This window comes from Saccopteryx leptura, chromosome 6, assembly GCF_036850995.1.
Source record: "Saccopteryx leptura isolate mSacLep1 chromosome 6, mSacLep1_pri_phased_curated, whole genome shotgun sequence".
NCBI lineage: Eukaryota > Metazoa > Chordata > Mammalia > Chiroptera > Emballonuridae > Saccopteryx > Saccopteryx leptura.
In genome coordinates, this window is record NC_089508.1 from 41,246,033 (window position 1) to 41,269,879 (window position 23,847).

The 23,847-nt window shown below is 40.2% G+C and overlaps 1 protein-coding gene and 1 non-coding gene across 2 annotated transcripts; one reads left to right on the top strand and one right to left on the bottom strand.

The window, feature by feature from the left end:
- Positions 1 to 524: 524 nt before the first annotated feature.
- Positions 525 to 877, top strand: LOC136376537 (large ribosomal subunit protein eL31-like). Its single transcript, XM_066342652.1, is given in 2 exon segments — positions 525 to 764; positions 767 to 877. Coding segments are annotated over 2 exon segments (351 nt in total).
- Positions 878 to 17,513: 16,636 nt separating this feature from the next.
- On the bottom strand, positions 17,514 to 17,620 carry LOC136377766 (U6 spliceosomal RNA). The gene has a single exon (XR_010746398.1). It is a non-coding gene; the product is annotated as a U6 spliceosomal RNA (small nuclear RNA).
- Between the last annotated feature and the right edge of the window lie 6,227 nt (positions 17,621 to 23,847).

Consider the following 23,847-nt stretch of genomic DNA (forward strand, 5'->3'; position numbering starts at 1 on the left):
TAAAAGGATTAATGGTTCAGTATTTCCAAGAATTGGTAAAAGAAACAAATATAAAGATTCATGAAGCAAACCCCAAGAAAAATAAGAACACAAGTCATAACTAGACTGTTGGATTAAAACAGTAAACCAACAAAGATCAAGAGAAATTCATAAAATTGGAGAAGGTCTCTGATGCCAGAGAGAAAAGATAAATTACCTAAAAATGATGAACAATTAGAAAGAAAATGTCTTGAAAGCAGCTAAAAGAAACTACAAAATAGTGGGATAATATCTCCCAACTTCTGAAAGAAAACAATTGTCAATCTAGTATTTTTGCATATTCTGCTAAAATATTTTTTAAGAAAGAAAATGAGATGAATATATTTTTAGACCAGAACAAAACACATATACACACAAAAAGACAGTTGATTATCACTAGCAGACTCTCATGAATAAAATTTACTAAAGATATTTCACAGGAAGGAAAATTCTTTCTGCAACTCTGAGATAAAGGAAGAATGACTTTCCAACTTGGGCCCAGCATAATGGCTCCTGCAAAGAAAGGTGGTGAGAAGGAGAATTATTCTGTCATCAATGGAGTAGCGACTAGAGAATACACCATCAACATTCACAAGTACATCCACGGAATAGGTTTCAAGAAGTGTGCCCCTCAGACAGTCAGAGAGATTTGGGAATTTGCCAAGAAAGAGATGGGAACTCTAGTTGTGCACATTGATACCATGCTCAACAAAGCTGTCTGGGCCAAAGGAATAAGGAATGTCCTGTCTGATACCCTATCTGAGTGCGATTGTCCAGAAAACATGAGGATGAAGATTCACCAAACAAGCTCTATACTTTGGTCACCTACGTACCTGTCACTACTTTCAAAGATCTATAAACTGTTCATGTGAATGAGAACTGCTGAGTGTTAAATAACTGCCAAAAATAAAACAGAGTAAGAATGAATAAAGAAATCAACAAAATGTGAGTAGATCAAAACAAAAACTAAGCATATATTATATAATAATATAACAAAAAATGAAGTTAAAAAAACCCACTCTTGGACAACATGTTAGATGGGGCAAGGGTGATGGTAATCAGAAGTAAAACACTCCAAGAGACAGGATGTTGCTTCCAGCGATGTTGGTATAACACAGTTGAAAATTAACCTCCCAGAATAAGCAACTAGAAAGTTAGACAAAATATAGGAAGCAACTTTTTCTAAACATTGGACAGGGGAAATGCAGAACTGTAATCACCAAGAGAAGGAAAACAAATGAGATGAGTACTACCATTGCCCAGGCTGACTGGAGCTAATTTCTAGACTGTAGTATAGGGAGGAGCACCCGTAAGACATCATGATGATTTTGCTGAGCTGGGACAGAGATTGGAGTCTAGTAAAGTTGAGGTGACTACATCTTGTGGTCAGAGTTGAATAGAGAAGAAAGCTACACAAATAAAGAATTATAGAAATCTGCAGAGAGGTTTCTTTGAGTCTTTGCCTGAATGACATTCCACAGATGAAAAGGGTGAAGCTTTTTGAGGCTGGTCAAAAACAATTTCTTGAGGCCCTGGCCAGTGGCTCAGTGGGCAGAGCATCGATCTGGCACACCAAGGCCATGGGTTCAATTCTGAGTCCAGGTCCATGTGAGAAGCAACCAATTGAGTGCACAACTAAGTGGAACTACGAGCTGATGATTCTCTCTCTCAAATCAATGGAAAAAATTAAAAATAAACAAAACTATTTCTTGAATGTGGCAGACAGAATGTCAAAGTTGCCCCCATGGTCTGGTATTCATGCTTTTGTATGACTCCCTCTCTTTGAGTATGGGTGGGACCTGTGATTTATTTCTAGTGACGCAGACTGTACCAAAGATGACAGGGTATACATGTTTCATGTGAGTGATTAGATTATATAAGACCACTGTGCTGACTCTCCTAGAGTCTCTGCCTTACTGGCTTTGAACAAGGAAGCTGCCATGTTGTGAGCTGCTGATGGCAGGGCCATGTGCCAGGGGCCTAGAGGGAGCTTCTGGCCAACAGCCAGTGTGGAACTAGGGTCCTTTGTCTGACAGCCTGAAGGCCCTGAATTCTGCTAAAAGCCACATGAATTTGCAAGCAGATTTCCCACCTCAGTTGAGCCTTGGATGAAATCACAAAATTGTCTGACACCTTGATTTGTCTCATTGAGGACTCAGCTAAGCTGTGCTCTGACTCCTGGCCTGCAGACACTGAGATAACGAATGTATTTTTAAGCTGCTAAGTTTGTGGCAATGTTGTTAGGCAGCAACAACTAACTTACATATTGGAGGAAGTAATTACTGTGGCCTGTAAGCTGAACAATTCCTTCAGATCACACCGGTTAGCAACTGTTTGGGTTTTCTCAGCTCAAGTGAAGAGGCCTCATCCTATGGTCACAAAACTTAGTAGAAAATCTGAAAAGGCAGTGACTGAGAAGTACAGCAAAATCAGCCCTAAGGAAAGGCTATTTTAAGTCTGAAAGGAGTTTAAAACAAATATTGGAAGAATTGAAGTAATGTTTAAGTAACTTAATTGCCTGTCAGAGAAAGTCCAAGTAGTTTAAAGAAATATAATAAAACCAAGCACCCTGAAACAATTCACAATATCCATTACCCAATTATTAAAAACTAATAGACACACAAAGAATCAAGAAAAAGTAATCCATTACCAGGATAAAAGTCAAAATAAACAGGCCCATAAATAATAATTTTATTAAAATAATGGAATTGGCAGACAAGAACCTTAAAAGGGCCATTATAAATCTGACCAAAGATATAAAACAGCATTGCCATAATAAGGACAGAAATAGAATATTTCAGAAGTAACCAAATGGAAATTTTAGAAGAGAAAAATACAATCTTCAAAAAAAGAATATTTCACTAAATGAGATCATTAGCAGAAGAAGATTAATAAACTTAAAAATATAGTAGTATATTTTGCCCAAACTGAAAAAAAAAAAAAACAGATATCAAGAGTATGTGTTGGGAGTATGGGTAAGAACAAAGGCAGAATAATAATTGATAATTTTTAAATTTGATGAAAACTATAAACTCATAATTATAAAAAACACAATGAGTCATGAGCTATACACATACACAAAACTCAAACACCATAATCATAGTACTAAAAATTCGTGTCCAAAATGTAAGCAGAGGAAAGAAAGACATATGCCCTGGCCGGTTGGCTCAGCGGTAGAGCGTCGGCCTAGCGTGCAGAGGACCCGGGTTCGATTCTCGGCCAGGGCACACAGGAGAAGTGCCTATTTGCTTCTCCACCCCTCCGCTGCGCCTTCCTCTCTGTCTCTCTCTTCCCCTCCCGCAGCCAAGGCTCCATTGGAGCAAAGATGGCCCAGGCGCTGGGGATGGCTTCTTGGCCTCTGCCCCAGGCGCTAGAGTGGCTCTGGTCGCAACATGGCGACGCCCAGGATGGGCAGAGCATCGCCCCCTGGTGGGCAGAGCATCGCCCCTGGTGGGCGTGCCGGGTGGATCCCGGTCGGGTGCATGCGGGAGTCTGTCTGACTGTCTCCTTGTTTCCAGCTTCAGAAAATAAAAAAAAAAAAAAAAAAAAAAAAAAAAAAAGACATATGTAAAGAGCTACAAAGATAAGGATAAAAGCAGGTTTCCTAGCCCTGGCTGGTTTACTCAGTGGATAGAGCGTCAGCTCAGCGTATGGAAGTCCCAGGTTTGATTTCTGGTCAGGGCACACAGGAGAAGCTCCCATCTGCTTCTCTACCCCTCCTGCTCCCATTTCTCTCTCTCTTCCCCTCCCACAGCCAGTGACTCTAATTGATTTGACCATTGGCCCTGGGCGCTGAGCATTACTTGGTTGGTCTGAGCATCAGCCTCAGGTGCTGAGGATAGCTTGGTTGATTCAAGCATCTTCCCTGGATGGGGGCTGCCAGGTGGACCCCCCTGATCAGGATGCATGTGGGAGTCTGTCTCTCTATCTCTCCTTCTCTCACTTTTATTTATTTATCTTTCAGATATTATTTATCTCTCAGATAAATAAATAAAATATTTTTAAAAAGCAGCCTGACAAGGTGGTGGTGGACTGGATAGAGCATTAATCTGAGACAAAGAGGACCCAAATACGAAACCGTGAGGTTGCTGGTTTGAGCACAGGCTCATCTGACTTGAGCATGGGTGCACCAGCTTGAGTGCAGGGTCGCTGGTTTGAGTATGGGATCATAGACATGACCCCAAGGTTGCTGGATTTAGCCCAAAAGGCACTGGCTTGAGCCCAAAGGTCACTGTCTTGAAGCCCAAAATCACTGGCTTGAAACCAAGGTTGCTGGCTTGAGCAGAGGGCCATCGATTCAGCTGTAGCCCCCCAGTTAGGGTACAATGAACAACTAACTTGCCGCAAAAAGAATTGATGTTTCTTATCTCTCTCCCTGCCTGTCTGTCTCTATCTGTCCCTCTCTCTGTCTGTCTTTCTATATATAGAAATAAAATAAAAATTAAAAATGGAGGCTGCCTATCATAAACAGTACAGAACAGAAGACTATAGAACAATATTTTTAAATGCCAGACTTGAATTACATAACCAATGAAAATGTCCTTTTGAAAAAAGGAAAACAAAACCTTTTCCAGACAAACAAAACCTGAGAGGATTTTGCGACCAGAATTTTGCGGTTCTTCATATGCTGGGTACTTTCGGATTGTGTCTGGTACATTTTGAATTCTATGTTACGAGTCTCCGAGTCTTAATGAAATACTATGGAGAAAGTTGTTATTTTCACTTTAGTGAGTCATTAACCTGTTTCAGTCAGACTGCAAGTTCCAACTCACACTCTGTGGCTCCAGAACCAGCTCGACTCTCACAGTCTCTACAGTGTCATTGGGACCTGTCCCCCATGTCCATCACTCAGAGGTCAGTCTCGGACCTAGACTGAGGTCTACCCACTTGTTCAGTTCTCAAAGTCTTTGGCATGAAAACTAGGCCTGTGCGTGAGCAGGTCGGATCTAAGCAATCTGATTCAGTCACATCCCTAAACAGCTCCCTCTGGGTGATCTCCCCACAACTGCCTTGTTCCTGATGGCTCCCCTTTGAGGTCTGCCGGCCAGAAACCAACTCCATCCATGATTGTGCCCTATCTGGAGCCAAGCGGTAGGAGGACAGAAAGAGAAGAGAAAAAAATAGTAAAAGAATTTGACCCTAGCCTTGAAACAAGAGTTCCAGGCCGCAGACTTTTGTGAGTTCCCATTGCTTCTGCTGGTGCTGCTGGCACTGCAGTCACTGCTGGGGAACTGGGGTACAAGTCAATGAGGGAAAGAAATAAAAGGGAGGATTTCCACTCTCTCTGAGCATTAGGAGTTCCCTTTCCTGCTCTTTGAGTCAGAACTAGAGGACGTCTCTTAGAACTCTCTGACTGCATTCTCTTCTGAGTTTGCAGCTGCGTTAAGCTCAGACTGGAGGATATGGGGCAGGGGGGTGGGTGGGCAGGGAGAAGATGCTTAACTCACTGCCAGATCAGCTCTGGTGTTCTTCCTCTACGTGGCTGTTACTATTTACTTTTCAGACTCCTCAACACCTGATCCATACATTCGCTCCAGTTTTTATAGTTACATTCAGTGAGAGAGAAAGAATGGAGTGTATTGACTCCACCTTCCCCATAATTAGAGCCTGATCAGCTGACTTTGGATGAAGTTGCCATGGTAATTTTATGATAAAAAGGGGAGAGGCAGTCTTTTCAGCAAAGGATTCTGAAGCAATAGAATATGTGTATTAAAAGGAACAAATCTTGATATTTACTTCACAGAAATCACCAAAATGAACTTGAATTGCATTATATAAACAAATAAGTATAAAAGCTAAACTATATAACTTCTAGAAATCTTTCTGACTTTGGTTTCACTGAAGATTTCCTAGAACACAGAAAGCAGAATCTATAAAAGGAAAGACATTATAAACTGTCATTTACAAAAACCAAAATTCTCTTAAAAAAAATTATGAACAAAATCAAAAGCAACCTACAGTCTCAGAGAAAATATTGGCAATAAACACCCCTGCAAAGTACTTAATGAAGAAAGTAATTTCATAGGATCCTCACATGAAGTGGCTTTTCTGCATAGAGAGCAGTCTTATATGACTGAAAATAACTATTTTCATCTCTTACCTCCACAAAGGATTCTACATTTGCTTGAGTCATATGAGAATGATTTTTCAGAAAATCAAATTTTGTATTAACTGCCAACTGTCGCAGTTCAACCTCGTAGTCTTCCTCCAAGGCTTGAAATACAGTTGCCCCAAACAAAAGGTATAGTAGGTAAAAAAGCAAGAAGACACATTTCTGGACTCTGCTTGATACCTTTTTATATAGTGGACCGAGGCTCTGAGAATTCAAATCATTTTCATCTCCTTTCAAAAGAAACCCAATACAACAAAGTGAGACAACATTTCCAGATATGAAACATGAGCTTGCTCTAAATTATTAACCTACCTTAAAACAACTATACAAGAGAGATAATCCTAAATAGTCATGAAAGCAGAAAAATGACTTTACTTAGCTCCTGACTACAAACTTCCTTATTTAAGGAAGTTGCTTATTTAGGAGATCAGTAAATACTGCAGGATCAAAGTTAGCCAAGTGACTCAGTTATTCACTAAATTTCCTGAGACGAAATTTTATTATGGAGTTATCCTTTGGAGTATGCCTGGTGAATATTTTTTAAAAGAATACACTGTGAATGTTTTAATTGGCTGAGAAAATTGATTTAGACCATTTAACTCTACCGATACTAGAGCTGTGAACCTAGGCCAGTTTTGTATCTGTGCTGTGTTTCAGATTGCTTGTCTGTGAAAATGGAGATAATAGCAGCTACTTGATGAGGTGTCATAAAGATATTTAAGGAGAGTTAAGATATTTAAGTCTATTAAATGAGGTCTAGCAAATGGGAAATGCCCAAACAAATCTTAGCTAGTGGGCAAGAATTGGTAGCATTGGCAGTAGCAGAGGTAATAACCATAGTAGTATTAGGAGAAAAAGGAGGAGTATCTAGGCTGCCTCCCACTTCCTCTATCCTCTGTCACTCAAGTGCGAGGCAGAAAGGAACAGCATAGTTGCTGGCACAGTGAAGAAGACTCTTATCTTGATGGGGCCAGATTCCAATATTAAGAAAGCTGCAGCCCCTGGGCATCTCATAGGCCTCTGGGCCAGTACTCAGAGGCAGGCGTGTGGTTTTGCAGCAGTAGAACCTTCCCCTTGGATTTGCTGCCTCACTAGAGAACAGGGCAGATCTCAGTAGCACAAATCCTCATGACCTGGGTGAACCTTCTTCCCTTGTGGATTTTAACAATGAAAGTGTACAGTTATGTTTTCTATGTGCTATCAAAATGATCAGAAATAGGATATTGTATGCCCAGTGATATGTCGATTAAAAAGAAAATCTGGCAAAGTTAAAGGAGAAAAAAATAGTTACAAGAACAAGTATATGTTAAAGCCAATATCCTTAAAATATCCAAAAATGCACCCTAGTAAAATATTATATGATTAAATATGTCATAGCCACAGTTATACATATTTCCAGTGTCAACTAATAAATTGTACAATAATACGTGTAAATAATTCAGAATAATAAAAAATAATATAGTCTTGCTGAAGCGGCCATTTTACTTCTAATTTCTACCAGAATAATAACTTTCATTATCTTCTATTACCTTGTTTAAACTAACAATACATACTGTGACTAAAACACATCTGGGTTCAACCCCTGCCTTCAGTAAAAACTGGGAATAGAAAGCCGTCAAATCATTACACAGTAACCTAAAACTCATAGAACGTTTATATCAAGTAGATCTCAATTAAAAAAAAAAAATACTTGCAGGAACTATTAGTAGTGCATTACAAACAAATGCATATGATTGGGCCATGATTTGCAAAAACACCTTCATTGATCTGTGGGGGTAAGATGCTATACTAGGAAGACTAAACTTTTCAGTAACACTCCAGCATTTGGGGGTGCATTCTCCAGTAGTCATACCCCAAGCCAACACTGCTCCTCATCGTCACTGTTGCCCAAGACCAGACCCCTACTCTAACGAAGCCATTTCAAGTAATCCTACCGCTTGGCTGAAGGTCTTGCCCTTTAAAACTATAGGTTAACTCCTTGATATAAGACATTTTGAGCCTGTCTAGATGATTTTATCCCCACTCCACAGTTCTGTCTGGAACCCTGGGATGGGCTAGTTCTACACACAGTCACCCATTATGACCTCATCCCTCCAGGCAGCTGTGGCCCCGCCCCTTCCCTGGTAACTCACACCCACTCTGCACTCAAACAGCTCCACCTGTGACGTTTTCGTTTTAGCTCTGATCTCATTCAACTCCACCTTCCTGTACCATCAGTCCCCTGCTGATCACTTTCCTGGCATTGATGTGACTCCTGTCCTGTGGTCAGAGAATCTCCTTCTAGTTGCCCCAGTACTCACTGCTGCAGTGCTAGTCCCTTCAGACTTCCATTCAGTACCATCAGGCTTCTGGGCCTTAGTTCTTTCCACTCTCCTCCTTTTGCTAACATCCTCTCAGCCTTCCAGACTTGGATATCTGACATTTGTGATACCCTATCTGTTTCACTCTAATGAGACATCAGGTTCTCTGCTGTTAAGTATAGCAGTTATTTTTACTATAGTCACACACAATACCCTAGAACAGGTGTAGACTTTACCTTACTCAAGTAGTTATACTTCCTTTGAACATGTAGCAGAGCTTGACATCCTCAACAAATGCTTTTTAGATGCAATTAAATAGTTTCCATATAACTTACATATTTGACACCCTTTATATTTTTCCCTCCTGATGACAGTATCCAGAGGCAATGTGTTGCAAAAATCCTGGGCTTCAGAGTTCCGTGGCCCTGGCTTGGAGTTCTGGCTCAGTCACTATCTAGGGGCCAGTTTACTGTCCCTCAGACCACTGGAAGGCCGCCACATACAGTGCTTCTCTCACTGACCACTAATGAAAGAGGTGCCCCTTCCGGAAGTGCGGCAGGGGGCTGGATAAATGGCCTCAGGCGGCTGCATGTGGCCCACGGGCAGTAGTTTGGGGATGCCTGATCTAGGTCAAGGTCTCAATAGGTAACTTCTTTGAATCTCTGTTTCCTTATTTGTGGTGTAGATTTCATCCTTCCCTCACATTGCTGTAGTTTTGAATTAGAGTCCCTGAGTAGACCAACACAGCAGAAATTCTCAGTAAATAGCTTTTATGATTTTTATGATTAGTTGTAATAATTATTTGGCTTTAGGCAGGAAAGAATCCTCAGGGCACATTTTATAGTGACTTCCCTCTAGTGCTTATTTACTTTTAAAAAATGTTTTGTTGAGTGAATGAAAAATGTGGTAACAAAATGAACTTGGAGCTACATGAAGTTTTGGACAGAAGTTCCTGGGAATTATTAGTCTATGAGAAACATGAATGGGTCATTTCCTCTTCTCTTGAATCCCAAGGAACCAAATGGGATTCTTCCTCTACTAATTTATCTATGATGGCTACGAACTAGGAATAAGAGAGCAAGCATATTTTGAGTATATGAACCCCAAACACTCAGGGAAACATTGACTCTATCCCAGGTTTCAAGTTTTTGTGATCATGAGTGACTATGATCTTGGGAACAAACCCTATGGCTGTCCCAGACAGTGTAGCGGGAGACTGCAGTGTGCCTGTGTTCATACAACTGCCCTAATAGTGCCAGAGCAGCGGACTACTGTGTGAATCGGCCGTGTTACCTGCACTGCAATGCTGGGATACACTGAAGGGTAATAGTCTGCTGCACATGCCGGTTCCCAGGGGCTCCATGTGCTAAGCACCAAGTTGGAACTCTAGGGAAGGAGAATAACACGGTTATGCTTTTTAGGTTAAAATAGTAATAGGAAGGGAAAAAAAAGAGGAGGAGGAAAGAGGGGAAGGAGAAGAAGAAAAGGAGGGGGGGGGGAAGAGAAGGAGAAGATTTGTTGATGCTTGCTACATGCCAGGTACTATTCTAAACACTTACCATAATGAAACTTATCTGAACTATTTATATAACACCCTCTAAAGTAATTCATGTAAATTCCTCTGTTTTACAGACGAAGAAACTGAAGCATCCACGAACTAAGAAATGTGTCCAAGATCACACAGCTATTGTGACCTTAATAAGCTGAGATCGAAACAAATGTCTAATCAGACACAAACTTATGTGTTCCCTTTACTGCCATCCTTTCATTCATCAAATAAATATTGAATACCTATTTAGTATATGCTAATAACTGTTTTAGCACTGAGGAGACAACAGTGGACAAAACAGACAAATATTACTGCCCCCGTGGAGCTTACCTCCTCATGGGGGGTTCAACTACTAAACAAACGGCTGGGTAAGGGGTAGAAAAGGTCAGGTAATGACGAGTTCCCTGGAGGAGAGAACCAAGAAGGGCCAGGAAGGAGTGGGGCTGGGCACTGCCATTTTAAAAGGAGCAAAGAAGGATTCCATCACTGACAAGATCAAAGTTAAATGAAGGCCTAAATGATTAAGGAAGGAGCTGTGGGACTCAGGGGATCCGCTTTCCAGGAAGTCGCACTGGCAAGTGTAAAGGCCCTGAAGCCGGAGTATTTTTCATTCATTTTGAGGGACAAGGGAGCTAGAGCAGCTGGAGCTGATTTAGTGAAGAAAGAGTAGGGCTCCTCAAATCAAGATGTGGTTGCAAAGTAGAGAGAGTGTGGATGCTGTGTGATAGAAAACGTCACGCAGTGCACACAGCATATACGGAGGAAATTCATCAGAGAAATGAGTGTTTGTGGTTTACCCTCAAGGATCCACACTGGGGGTAGGGAGGAAAGACAGGATGGAGCCTACACTTTTCATTTAATATACTTCTCTACTTATTATCATTTTCATGCCGGGTATGTATTTCAATTTTAAAATCTAATTAAATAAAGGAATGACTAGTCATATAATTGTGCCTGAGTACATGTACAAGAATGTTATTGCTCCACTGTTTATAATAACAGTCATAATTGGGAAATGATGTAGGGAAATGCTTTTAAACCCTGGACTATCCTACAAGAAAAATGTAAAGATAATGATCAAGTAGACCTAGTTATTGACTTGGTAAGAGGTCTATGATCTAGGACTCAAAACACTGGAGAATGAGGTTCATCTTTTGGATGTAATTGAATAGATGTGCCAATGGACAAATTCCTCCAAAAAGTTGCTTATATGGTAATAGCAAAAAAACAACAATTGAAACTACTTATAATTATGAATTGGATATATGGAGCATTCAAATGCTAGACTATTACTCATTTAAAATTACTGTATAGATCTATATTTAGCATGTAAATACATAAAAATAATATTTTAAATGGATAAATAAGCAGGTTTTAAGATTTTAAGTGTGGAATTACTCCAGCTTTTACAAAAGATACTCGGATGTAAGCCCTGTGGAAGGAGGGGCTGTTTTTTTTTTTTGTATTTTTCTGAAGCTGGAAACGGGAGAGACAGTCAGACAGACTCCCGCATGCGTCTGACCAGGATCCACCCGGCACGCCCACCAGGGGCGACGCTCTGCCCACCAGGGGGCGATGCTCTGGCCCTCCGGGATGTTGCTCTGCCACGACCAGAGCCACTCTAGCGCCTGGGGCAGAGGCCAAGGAGCCATCCCCAGCGCCTGGGCCATCTTTGCTCCAATGGAGCCTTGGCTGCGGGAGGGGAAGAGAGAGACAGAGAGGAAGGAGGGGGGGGCGGGGGTGGAGAAGCAAATGGGCGCTTCTCCTATGTGCCCTGGCCGGGAATCAAACCCGGGTCCCCCACACGTCAGGCCGACGCTCTACCGCTGAGCCAACCGGCCAGGGCAGGAGGGACTGTTTTTTAATGCTACATTCCCTATCCCTGGTTCCCAGGGCATGGCCCCCACTCAGTGAATGCCTGTTGAATATTAAAACAGTGAACAAAAATGTATGCCCACACACAGGAACATGAAACTCAAAGGAACTATTACAGTATGTCAACGAATTTATCATTAGGTCATCATATTTAAATGTTCTTTTTCTTTATGTATATCTGTATTTCCTAACATTTAAAATGAACATATATCACTTAATAAAAATATTGCAGTCACTGACCATTTACTTGAAGGGTTATAAGTATCAATACAAGTTTAGAAAATATCCATTTTCCGGGAATAACTATAATTTGTCATTCCCTCGCTCAGGTCTCTAACAGAGGGTCAGTGTGCGCTCGGCAGGACCCTGGGCTTTTACCGGATAGAAATGGCAATTCTTGCAAGTGGCTGATGAGGGGAGACTGAACAAATAAAGGTTAAAAACAAAGCTGGGATTGTAAGCCCAGAGAGTCGACAGGGCACTGCTGGACCCAGGGAGGTGCACAGGGAACAGGAGTCAATCACCTGGAAACCTGACTTGTGTGGATGCTGGGTTATTTTTAGATGTTGTACTGGAAAATCGGGCAACTCCCTTTGTGGACTAGCCGGTGAGGATTCCCCAAGAGTGAGTGTGATTTGCATATGATTCAGTCAATTATGCATTTTCTCTTTTAAAAAAGGATGCCTTCATTAAAATAGCAAGAACAAAAGATGGCCTTGGTGGTCTGCCTGGGCAGGAATAGAGCAGAAGCTTCGCATTCCCACTGGGGCCGGAAAGGAAGAGGAGTTGGAGTCAAGCCAAAGTCAGTCGGCAGTTTCTTTAACAGAAGGATAAAATAAAGAAAGAAAGAAATACCTGGAGACACCTACCTTCAGCATGAGGCCATAGACTCTAACATTTCAAATTTAAGAAGAGGTTTGTTGGCCTTCTGTAATTAATTACCACAATCTAGAAAGCTGAAAACTAGTCATACATATATTTAAATATATATATATATATATATATATATATATATATATATATATATATATATATATTTAAAAAGCTTCTGGAACTATTTCTTCTATATTTTTCTCACCTTGCCTTGAGTTTGTGCATTTAATTGGATTTATTATATCACCATATTTGGTCTTTTTGTTCTATTCCTTTTATTCTTTATTCAGATACCTGTTGGCATTGTTTTACCTTGTTTATTTTCTTCTTCTGTCTTCTAGCTTTTACTGCCTTATTTACTTATTATATTTATTTTTTACTTTCTCTTATCTATTTTTAAAAATATTTTTCTTGCCAGATACTGATCTTAATATATCCTCTTAAATAATATTATCCTTCTCCTTTATAAAAATGTAATCTTCACATCTCATTTTACCAGCATGATGAATGGTCACATTTCTTTTAAATGTTCCCAAGGAAACCACTTGAGTCCCACCTGGGCCTTCTCTCTGAAAATACCCAATAGCGTTGGGAACGATTTGTCTTACCCAGGACATCAGTCTCTGACCCTCACCCTGACTCTAGGGTGTTCCATGACCAGTGTAGCTGGGACTTCTAATTTACAATGTTACAGTTCTTTAAAACACAGCTGTGTCATCTGAAGCACCTGGTCAAGTTCTAGTATTTACTGCATCACCCAGAAGAACTTGTGCAGACAATGTTTTTTGCTGACCCAGTGGCCATTCCCCTTTTCTCTTGCTGGTATGTATTCCTGAGCAGTGGGGATGGGTGGGAAGTATATCTATAGTAAGAAGAAATGCATGGAGGAAAAATCAACTCTTCATATATGTTGCATATGATTGTGTCTACATGTGATGCCTGGAACTACTGCAGCCATCATGAGACAGTGAGGGGAGATACTGTCAACACACTGAGGCTGGTGAGGGAAAGATGGGACAGGATGTGGGTTCGTCACTGCACACTGGGTTGCTGAACCAAGCCGGAACCACTTCACCTCTGGACTTTTTATGAGATATAATAAATATCCTTAGTTTTTGAGACTATCTTTTTAAGAATTATTTTCCCATTATAGTTGACGCACAATATTATATTAGTTTCAGGTGGATAACATAGTGATTAGGCATTTATATACCTTATGAAGTGATCACCCTGAAAATATAAATGTCCTTACGACTTAAGATAATTTTGGTTAGGTATTGTGCCTCTTACAGTCTAAAGCATCCCACCTTCATGCTGTCCTTACATGAAGGTGCACACTGCCGGAGTGATCCCACTGATCTCACCTCTTTTCTACCAGCACGGTGATTTTCTTTCACAGACCTCAATTGTATTCCCCAGCTACTTAATTAAAGCCACCGTAATTCTCCCCAACAGGTTTCAGGAACTATGAGTCATTCATAGATAAAGTCAGATTCTTGTTCCTCACCTTCCACCAAATATTTGGGCTGCTTATGCAAATTTGCCTACAAATTTCTAAGCAACTGTCATTCATCATACCAGATTTTCTTACAGAGGCAAAGTATATTCCTATAATAAACTGGCAAATGTCAGAAGATGAATGGAAAAAAATTTCAATCTATCATCTAGAAATATGTTAACATTTCAGTGTATTTGTTTTGAATCTTGCACAACTGAAGTCATATTGCATGTATGATTGTGTATCCTGTCTTTTTCACTTAACATGTTGCTTTTAATCTTGTATTGCTATTCTTCAAAAGCATTAAAGGTTGAACAATGTTCTATTATAAACATATACCAAAATGTAGAAAGCTATATAATATAACATTAAAACCACGTGTTTTGAAGTGAAAATCACAATTCCACTTTTGATTAGATGTGTGACTTTAGACAAGATATAGAACTTTTTGGAGCCTTGGTTTCCTCATATGTAAAATGGGTATAATAATAACATATACCTCCTAGGCTCACAGGAAACAAATAATGTGAGGCCTAAAAACAGGACCTGGCACAAAGTTACTACTCAATAAATTATTATAAAATTTGGGGGTTATTTTTTATTTTCTCAAATATGCATGTCTCCAAACATTCATGCCTTAGAACATCATTGGGCATAAATCACTTTTTTGCATCCCTGATTGTTTTTTGGGACCCTTTCCTAGGGAAAAATTCCTAGTTAATGTCTTTTGTTTTTGATACTTTATCAGAGTTTTATAAAAAACAAAAAAAGCAGGAAATTCAGGTTTCAAGAGGCTATAGTGAGAAGAATACATTCCCTGAACACAATAAGTACTTTTCACTTTAGTCTTCTAGTTCCCGTCCTGACATTATAGGGTAGATTCACCCGTTTCCTCCAAAGTTGGGCTTCCTGCCCTGAAATAGAAGTAATCTAGTGCATCCATGAGTCGAAATTTACTCCCAACATAAAAACAGGTCTCTTCTGGGGACCACGCAGATGACCTATCAGAACACTATTTTTGTTTTCAGTTATAGATTCTCACTTTCTTTTTTTTTTTTTTTTAAAAAAGAGATTTAAACAAAAAAGCTATAATCTTTCCTCCATACAGTTTTTGAAAATTCATGGAGAATAAGAAATGGGGTAAAAAAAAAAAGTCCTTTCTGGAAGGAGCCTCATTGTAGCCTCCAGGTATAATTTTAACTTAGTAGTTTAATTAACTAAATTAATCAATTAAGTAGTTTCATCAACCAATTATTAATTTCCTCTTTTATTTATCCTGTTCTGATTGAAGACATTAGTGTGTCTTTAGCAGCCTGCTTGTCACTACTGCAAAGAAAGGGCACAACTTCTGTCCTTAATTCTTAATTACTATACCCAGACATTTCTACGCATCATGGCAAAGAGAAAATAATAAAAGGAATAATGCATCTTCTGTTTTTAACCCAGTCAGAAAATCTTTCCACCCAATCTACTTTTCCTACATAATTTTTTGAATATTTAAATAGAATATAAGAGTTGTTTTAGGGTTAGGTTATAGTATAGTAATTAAGAAATATTTCACTGATGCCTATATCTTAAAAAACTGATGCTTCATTAAAGCAGGCTCCAGAATTTACATTTGTGGTGCTTTTGCTGCCCTCCTGTGGCTGTCCTGAACCCGTACAGCCTGTAGAGCCTTTTGTCCAGCTGCCTGCTCTCTCACCCTTTGTCATCTGCTTTCTCTGTGGTTCAGCCCCCTTGTGACTCTCACCTGAGTTATCTGAAGGAATTCAGCCCATCAATGACTCATCCAGCATCATGGCTCCATTTTGACCCCGAAACAGCAATGTTATCACCTGCTGTTCTCTGTCTCTCCTCCAGTTTTGTTTCTGCAATGTGTGACAATGGGCTCTCTTCCTCTTTGGTGGAGAGTGTACATTCTTATTAACAGTGCCCTCAGTTAAGTGATCATTTGTTTAAAAAATGAAATTCTCACTCCTTGCTTATAATATGGCCCTTCAAGAGACAAGGGATGAAGCTGGACACATCTGTTCGCAGAGCTTGGCTCGTTCACTGCGTTTTTGGATCTATACATCCTCGGGAGGCCTTCTCCCTGGAGCCTTTTTCCAATGTGTTACCCCTCCCTGCCATCCAGTCAAACAAGCCTTTTCCTGGTTTGGTGCTTCACAAAGGTGTTCCCTCCAATCTAAGGAAGATTTCTTACTCAGAGACATTTGCCCAAATGAAATGCCTGATAACTTTATGGGGTATTAATCATTTAGCTTTTCCTGACACTTTCTCAAGTTTTTGGAAATAATTTCCTCTCTTCTCCTGATGAAAGCAGACTTACTTTTTAAATTAAAAAATTTAAAACTATTTATAAGTGAATAAAAGATAAAATTAACATTAAAGATGGGCTAGCAAATGGGGTGACACTAAGATCTCTGGTTAAGAACTGTTCCCCATTCACTGTCACATACTAGTGTGACAGGTAAACAAATGCAGGTAGACAATGTTAGGTGCTGCACATATGACACTACACTAGTGATTTAGCAATTAAAATGAGTACTGTGCTCTAGCGTTCTCTACTTCTTGAGCATAACACTTAACCTATCAATGTCTCAGTTTACCAGTCTTTAAAATGGAGATAATAATACACACTTTTCAGGGTTACTGTAATACACAGATGTGATAATTTTACAAACTGTAAATCAAAGTACAAATATGAAGTATTTTCATCCTTTATTTTTTTTTTCAATAAAATTAAAAGAAAAACAAGATCAAAACATCCAACCAACAAAGATACTTCTCTAATGGGTCCTTTATAAAAATTAAGCAAGTAAGAGCTAATAATTTATGAAAATAAATTTTATTCTAAAGGTAGTTTTCCCTATGATAGATACAAGAACACTTGTAGTATACACAATTAATGGTTTCTTTCATTAAAGCAAAACCTCTTATGACAAACAGATGTTCGGTTGAACTTCATAAAGCAATGAAGTTGGAGTTTAGGAAGAAAATAGGACAATGCCTCATTAGATATTGCCACAAGTGATTCTGCCTTGTCTCTGAGTCCAGTTGGTTTTAAGGCATGAGATTAACCTGAAACAGTCAAAATGGTCACCATATTAGAGAAAACACGGCCTAAAATGCAAACATCACCTGGGAGCAAATGAACACCTCTGCGTGCCTTGAGAAGCACACTCCCCTGAGGAGTTCTTTCCCGGGTGCTGTTAGCCGCAACATGGGGCCGCCTTGGTTGGTCTGTCTTCATTCTGTACAACTGCTGACTTTTTTTTTTTTTTTTTTTTTAATATGGAACGCTTCACGAATTTGCGTGTCATCCTTGCGCAGGGGCCATGCTAATCTTCTCTGTATCGTTCCAATTTTAGTATATGTGCTGCCGAAGCGAGCACCAACTGCTGACTTTTGCTCACTCCCTTGGGTCCTCAGAAATCTTAACTGTCATTTTAAGAGTTAGAGTCTATAACGGTTTAATTAGATCACTGCAGTTATTGTTGGCACAAAAACCTATGCCAGATAATTTTTTTTTTAAAGAAGCAGAACTCCTTTTAAAACCAATCTTCACAAGAAATTCTAATTTGTAAAAGAGTTCAAAAGGAAGACGTTCCAGTTGAAAGGAGCTGGAGAAGTGTCTACAGCTCTCGGAGATCCTCCTCCATCCCTACCTCCGGTCTTCAGGCAGTGGCTCCCAAGCCACCTTCACGGATCTTAAGACTCTAGGAAATACAGGTTGAAAACATTGGTCTATGCAAATCTGACAATTGGTTTTCTAAATAAGAAACTAGGATAAACTCGGAAATAACTGAAGGCAACATGAGAGAAACCAAGTCAGTCTCTAGAGAGGAGAATGCCTGAGAAGGGGAACAAGGGGACTTTCTAGACTGACAGTATTGTCCAATATCTTGACAGGGGTGTGGGTTATGCAGGTGTAAGCATTTGTCAAAACCAAACTGTACACTTAGGACCCACCATATATATATATCCATATATGATCTCACCATATATATGTCAATAAAATAACTGAAGGCTAGAGCCAGGCTGAATCTGGTTAGTTCCTATACTAATACAAATTCACACTCACTGAACCAAAAGGATGCTCTATTATAGACTTTTTACACAGGGGGCCAGTTCACTGTCCCTCAGACCATTGGAGAGCTGCCAAATACAGTGGTCCTCTCACTGACCACCAATGAAAGAGGTGCCCCTTCCAGAAGTGCAGTGGGGGCTGGATAAATGGCGTCAGGGGGCCGCATTGCGGCCCGCGGGCCGTAGTTTGGGGACGCCTGCTATAATTTCAATGGGTTTCATCCATAAAAATCAAGCTTGTGTTTATGGAATACCATGAATTTTGGACTAGTTAATCCTATAATTCCAAATCAAATAACATAGTTCAGTGGTTGCAATATGTACCATTATTTAATTTCTATGCTTAATTTAACTTTGATCAAGGTAAAGAAGGATATAACTACCCTTATTAAATTGATTACTACTCGGCATCACAATTACGGCAAGGACTAATAGTGTAGCACCCTAGAGACTATTCCTAGAAAAAATAAATGATTTCATAAAAAACAGCCAAGCTTTCATTAACACTTCAAAGTAAAGTGTTAATTCTCAAGTGGTACTAAGAGTTAAAAGAGTCATTCCAAAAACAGTGGTTCATATGCATTTTGGTTCTTATACACCTATGTGATTCTGATGAAATATAAACCATTCCTCTCAGATATGTGTGCACACATATACACACGCATACATACACACACACACACATAAAATGTTGGACATATTTCATACAAATACATTCTTTGAAGCCTATCCCTGCATTCCAGGTAAAAAATACTTTCTCTAAATATTTTCTCAGCTTCAGAAAGTCTCATTTAAGAATAATCACTATATGTGGTAGAATAATCAAAGAGTTGCCCAAGGGGAATGATTTGATGCTCTATTACCGAGTGGGTTTTTTATTGTTGAGAAATCCATTTCCTCTAAACTGGCACATGTCTGTTGAAAGAGTATGTAAGATGTATCAGCATTGTTTATTTCCAGAGCACTGACATATAATGCCATATGTCTTACTTTGGGGTCTTGCATAATAGGCATTTGTTGAATTAAATTTTAAATTCATATAATCTTCCTAATAATTCTAGAAGGTTTCAACTTCATCCATGGACAGGAAACCTCAAGTACAGAGATATCCAAGATGAACTGGCCAGTCAATACAAGATCGAAAAAGAGACTTTAAATCCTCGCTCTGGTACCAGCCCCTTTTGACTATGTTGCCAACCAAATGTTCTAAATAAGCAAACACCACCAACCATAATAGAATATTTATCGTTTGTTGAGCGGTTCATATGATTAAGCTAAGAATGGCTCTACAAATCCACTCTAAACCATGAATTTGAATTAAGACTTTCAAATGTAGATTTAGACTGAATTATGAACTTTAAAAAATAAAAAATAATGTGAACATATTTTTCATCATCTGGTGATCATCTTAACACTGACTATTTCTACTTCATTTTAGAGTGGGGGCTTGCTTTCATGCCCGCCATTGTGTTCACACCATGTGAAAGCCAAATATTCCCATGGCATCCCACACAAAGAAAGAAAATATAATGAGAGATCTGTGTTCACAGAGAACATAGCAGTTTGAGAAATGTGCTCGAAAATGCTTGTTGATTGAATACTTAGTTTGCAAAATAATATTTAACCCTTCTTCTAGAATGCCAGTTTAGCAGGAAATTATATAATAAGTATCAAGACATTCTGTTTCCGTTTCCAGAAATAAGTGGATTAAGTTCTCATTTAATGTAGATTTCAATTGCCTAAAACTACTAATCTTAATGCTAATCTTTTGTCATTAATTAAAATTGGCACGTAAGGATTTCTTGATGGTAGAATATTGATAAATGATAAGGTCTGACTAACCTGAAGTATTGAGTGAATTCTTGAGTAAATTTCATTTTGTACAGTGTGTTCATGCGAGGAAACCCTGTTCTGCCTTGGAATCAACAAAGACAAAATGCTGGACATTATATAAAATGACCTGAAGACTCATTTTAATATTAAATTTAACGTCAGTGATTTAGTGTCAGCAAACATTATCTGTCATGTCAAATAAACACAATTACCTTATATTGTGTTTTTATTTGAATCATGTGTCTGTTCTCATTTTAAAATATTATTGTTGAATAAAGCTTACAAGTGTAAAGAACTGATTTCTAGTTTTAGGTTTATATGTTCAAATAATATGAAAATAAAAATTTAAAATCAATAGTGGGGTGATCTATGAGTATATATTTTCTTTAAAGGTTATGTACATATTACTCAAGTTTGAGAAACATTGGTCCAGATTAGCATTGATAAGTTTCTCAGTGTTTTTTTGTTTGTTTGTTTTTGAGAGACACAGAGAGAAAGTCAGAGAGAAGGACAGATAGGGACAAAAAGACAGGAAGGGAGAGAGATGAGAAGCATCAATACTTCATTGCAGCACCTTAATTGTTCATTGATTGCTTTCTCATTTGTGCCTTGACCATGAGGCTACAGCAGAGCAAGGGACCCCTTGCTCAAGCCAGCAACCTTGAGCTCAAGCCAACGACCATGGGGTCATGTCTATGATCCCATGCTCAAGCCAGTGACCTCGCACTCAAGCCGGCAAGCTTGGGGTTTCAAACCTGGGTCCTCTGTGTCCCAGTCCGATGCTCTACCCACTGTGCCACTGCCTGGTCAGGCAGTTTCTCAATGGTCTTGAGACATTAGGTGTTCTTTGCCACCTAATGATTCAATTTTTCAAGCTTATCCACAAGGACTCTATGACAAATTTGTCAAGTACCTCAGTGAAATCAATACATTATTGGTGCCTTTTGGGTATTTTTGACACATTCTTGCCATTCACATGTGCTATCCATTTAGTGATGCTATGAAAAAATAATAAACTTTGGAATAAAGTCAGAGATCACTTCATCTATCTGGAGTCTCGGCCAGTGAAAGCCATAGATGTTGCATCTGATGCACCCTGAAGCCCATTTCACTGTAGAGGAGACAGAAGCCAAATTGAGACTTAAGTAGCTTTGGTATCTCATGGCAAATTTTGGGACTATACAAGCACTTCACTAAACTTTTGGCCAGGAAAGGGCTCTAAGAGACAGAGAACACCCACACATTGGGATACATTTTCTGCTTCTCCCTTTCTCTCTTTCTCTTTTTGACAGATGGTGTCATATTGCCCCAAACTGCAGGTATTCAATCACCAACTGCATGTAACTGTGGCATCTTGCCTTGTTTGGAAAGTGGGCACACCTACCCATTCAAGGTCCAGAGATAGGGATTCTTTTGCAGGTTTAGACTCCAATCCCCGCCACTGTCTGGACATGGATCACGTGGACGTAAAATCTGTCCTCCACTTTCTAGTTTCCTTTGATGCAATATGTCCTCTTCGAAGTAGTCACACATGGCTGCATATTCTAACTGACCCACTGACCCATCCTACTCCAATCCCAGCCTGTGCCTCCCTGTGGCTACTCAAAACTCTAGAACTAACAAAATTCTCATATAATTTTATCTTTATAAGCTCTGAGGGCTGAGAAGTCAAGGACATTGTTTCTTCTGTTCCTCTTACTATTTTAAGTATTTAGCTTGGTATCCAACATATACTGTAGCTGGCTTTCAATAAGTACTTAGTAATGGATGGAATGAGTAAGTAAATGCAACCTTGGAGCATTCCTTAACCTACCGATTACACAGAGACTTGAAGCACTTACTCCAGTTTCAAAAACAAATTATGAGATGACGTCAGAGTAATGGCGGGGTAGGAAGCGATTCCGATAAATCTCCCCCAAAACTCAACAAGATCTTCAACCAGAAACAGAAAAACCTATACTTGGAGCCTCCAGATGCTTCGCAATACACCCAAAGGTATGGTCGAGTGAAAAATTGGCTAAATATATAACCAAACCCCGAAGGAAATAGGGAGTAAGAAATGCTCCGCCTTCCTCACTAACCTAAACAGGGCGGCTTTCTCTGGTAACTGTGAATATAGAAACTGAGGTGGGCAAAGGGGGTGAATAGATTCAGGCCACGGCACAAACGGCTGAACCAGGCTGTGGCACGGAGATCCAAGCCGAGGAAAAACTGATCCTGTGGCAACCCGGGCAATACAAGCTAACACTCGCGCCAAACCCAAACAAAGAAAGACAAGTGGGGCGGCCATTTTACCTGGTCTCCTGGTTGGTGCGCAGTTAGTGGGCGAGAGATTTCTTCCTAGGCCCCGAGAGTGGGTGCCCGTGTTGCCCCACGGAGAGGCAGGGTCAGAGGCCTTTCTGTGGGCCGAGGGCAGAGTCTCTGGGCAGCCCCAGTGCCCTGGGAAAGCCACGCACGGGAGGGAGTGAGAACTAATTCCAACGGTGGAAATTTTCCGTGCTGCTGGGGGTTTCACTCAGAGGGAAATGCGGCCGGCCTCATATCCGGGTTTGCGCACGCAGATAGTGAATGAGAGATTCCTCCAAGTGCCTCGGCAGTGCGCGCCCGTGTTATCGCACAGAGGGGCAGAGTCAGGGGCCTTTGTGTGGGCCAAAGCAGAATCTCGGGCCGCCCCAGTGCCTTGCAAAAGCCGCACACGGGGACGGAGGGAGACTCAATTCCAACGCTGCAACTTTTCCCTGCGGTTGGGGGTTTCACTCAGAGCGTGAGACTGCTGGCCGGATATTCTGGTCTGCGCGCGCAGCCAGTGATTGAGAGTTTCCTCCAAGCACCCCGGAAGTGGGCGCCCGCCTGTGTTACCGGACAGAGTGGCAGACAGAGCCAGAGGTCTTTGAGTGGACGGAAAGCCTGCCTGATTATGCTAGCAGCTCTGACTGACTGAGCCTTACCCAGAGCCCTGTGCTGAGTGGAAATAGAGTGGGGAGTTGCCAGCTCTTTGAGCCTCTTACTATCCAGGCAGAGGCAGCAGCAACCCCATAGCTGGATTATCAGGCTACTAATTGAGGAAGGAAAGACTAGGAGAAAGGCTCCAGGAACACGGACTCTCTCACTGTCGGAGCCTATAAATGCTAATAGCCTCGACTGCCAACAAGACTAAAGCATAATACATGACATTGCCATAGAGACTTATCAACTGCAAACCTCTACCTGAGCGTGCCAAAGGGGCAGAACCCGGGGTACAGAGTCACCGACCAGGAAGAGGGAGAGAAAAGAAAAAGCAAGAAGATAACCTCTCAAAATCAAGAATAATCTGCAGACTTTATAACCTATCCCATTTTATTATATTTGTTCATTTGTTTCTCTTATCTTCATTCTTGATACTTTTTTTCCTCCTCCAATTTGGCCGATTAACTCTCTGCCAGTCTTACTCTCTCCTCTCCTTGAACTACACTACCCATAAGTGTTACATCTCCCATTATCTTTTCTCTTCTCTTCCTTTCTCTCTATGAGGGTTGCACTCCAAAACCCTTAACTCTCTCTCTCTCTCCTTTATTTTTTCTTCTATTAGTGGTTCCCTCTTTTTTTCTCTCTCTCTCTTTCTTTTCTCCCTCTATATTAGTTTCTTCCTTTCTCCTTTACATCTCCTCTCATTCAAACCTCAATAACAAACAAATTATCTTATCTGGGACTCAAACTTATG